General features: G+C 38.0%; 1 protein-coding gene across 1 annotated transcript; it reads left to right on the top strand.

Moving 5' to 3' along the window:
• Positions 1–356: 356 nt before the first annotated feature.
• On the top strand, positions 357–2128 carry LOC136066115 (gibberellin 2-beta-dioxygenase 6-like; the record flags this gene model as incomplete). Its single annotated transcript, XM_065769976.1, has 2 exons — positions 357–1291; positions 1749–2128. Coding segments are annotated over exons 1-2 (844 nt in total), but the record flags the coding sequence as incomplete, so codon positions are not given.
• Positions 2129–2136: the final 8 nt, after the last annotated feature.

Below are 2136 nucleotides of genomic sequence, written 5' to 3'. Positions count from 1 at the left end.
TTATTATTATTATTATTATTATGTTTTTGTTTTGAGAAACAGAAATTTTCCTTTCAGAAGAACCAATATGGACCAATTCCATGAATTGGAAATCAAGCTTCGGTTCTTCAATTTTGCTTGAACTACTATGAAAGATCTAAAGACCATTAGCTGATTTTGTTTAGTTATTTGGTTCATCTCACTTTTTTCTTAATAGAATTGTACTTGGACACAATAATCAAAATAAATTGACTAAAACAAAATCAACATCATCCAACCAAATACAAATTTGTATGACAGGTCAGGGCTCCCAAACAAATTCTCCTACTTCCAAACCAATCTTAGATTAAAATAAAAAGTGGCGGTCGAAGAAGAAGAAGAATTCCACAAATGGGGGACAAATTTGGCATTTGACAGGGAAAGGGTTGAATAGACCTTTTCAATAAAGTCAAAAGATGAATTAGGTTTGGATCCATTCTTTTTTATCATTTCCCACTTCTTTTTGTTATGTTAAAATCTTTCTTTTGCTGATTTATTGTTATGCTTGCTCATCCTTTGACATGTCTTTTAAATCTGTGTAGACTTGGCCCTCTTCCCCTTGGACAATTTCAATGAGAAACAATCTCTCCTTGTGACAATTGACGCCATTTGGAAGCTCCCTCCCTCCTCCTCTTTGCTTTGCCATTCTGCTCTTTGTCCTCACCTCATTGCCTCTCCTTGGACTCTCTCCCCCCTAAGCCACATAAATACACTTAAGAACATTTCTCAATTTCACAGTACTGCTGCTTTGTTTCTCTTAAAACAATTCCAGCTACTTAACTACTTTAGGCCTATAACTAGTAGTAATAATGACCGAACCAAATCCACCTCTCCTACAGCACTATGGAGCACTTTTCCGCCACCCAGTTGAAGTTCCTCCTGCACTTGAATTTGATGAGAGACAGAATGCACCAGTCATGGAAGAATGCCAACTCCCATTGATAGACCTCAGTGCTCTAATAAAACATCACAATGAAAGGGAGAGGCTAGCTTGTTCTACTGCAATATGTAAAGCCTCATCAGAGTGGGGATTCTTCCAAGTTGTGAACCACGGGATAAGCCCCGAGTTACTTGGGACCATGAAGAAAGAGCAACTGAAGTTGTTCCAAACCCCCTTTGAGAGTAAAGCTTCTTGTGGGCTTCTAAACAATTCATACAGGTGGGGAACACCAACAGCTACTTATCCAAAGCAGTTCTCTTGGTCTGAAGCTTTCCACATTCCTCTCACAAAGATTTCAGAAGAAGCTTGCTATGGAGAGTTTAGCTCTCTAAGGTACTAACTTCTTTGTTGAACATAACGCTTACTCTTTTTCAACATTTCTACTTTTTTTACATTATTACTAAAGCTTATCTCTTATCTCCATCTATTCATGTCCAAATAGGACACAATTTTCCAATGTGAAGTAAAGTTCCTCTTACCCACTACGTGGCAACTCTAACAAGCATCCACTTGTAAATAAGTCATGTGACTTTTTTAAATGATACAATGAATCATGTGATTCAAGAGTACAAATATAATTTTACTTGCAACATACTGGTACACAATCTCAAGCAGGCAAGCAATTTATATAGCCTGTGGCCATGGCCTCCTTAACCCTGAATTGGTCCCTTCTATTTGCTTCCAAATACAACCTAATGGCCGTCTCAACTTGCCAAAAGCAATATGGAAATGCCATAGACTAGATGGATAAAGCACAAGCTTATACTTTCGTTTTCACTTCTATCAACAGGGAAGTGATGAAGGAATTTGCCGCAGCTATGTCAGAACTAGCTAGGCTACTAGCAGGGATTCTAGCAGAGAATTTGGGCCACCAAAAGGGAGTTTTTGAAGATATTTGTGATGAAAGCACATGCTTTATTCGCTTGAACCGCTACCCAGCATGTCCATTATCACCAGAAATGTTTGGCTTAGTGCCCCACACTGATAGTGATTTCCTCACAATCCTCTATCAAGATCAAGTTGGTGGGCTTCAACTCATGAAAGATTCCAAATGGGTAGCAGTAAAACCCAACCAAGATGCTCTAATCGTCAACATTGGAGATCTTTTCCAGGTAAATTTTGGTTTCATTTTTATATCATATTTTAAAAATTGTATAATTGAAAAAGAGTGTCTGCTA

Source organism: Quercus suber, unplaced genomic scaffold, assembly GCF_002906115.3.
Source record: "Quercus suber isolate HL8 unplaced genomic scaffold, Cork oak 2.0 scaffold_1945, whole genome shotgun sequence".
Lineage (NCBI taxonomy): Eukaryota > Viridiplantae > Streptophyta > Magnoliopsida > Fagales > Fagaceae > Quercus > Quercus suber.
Note: the sequence above shows the minus strand (reverse complement) of the source record. Positions and strands in the feature narration are given on the sequence as shown.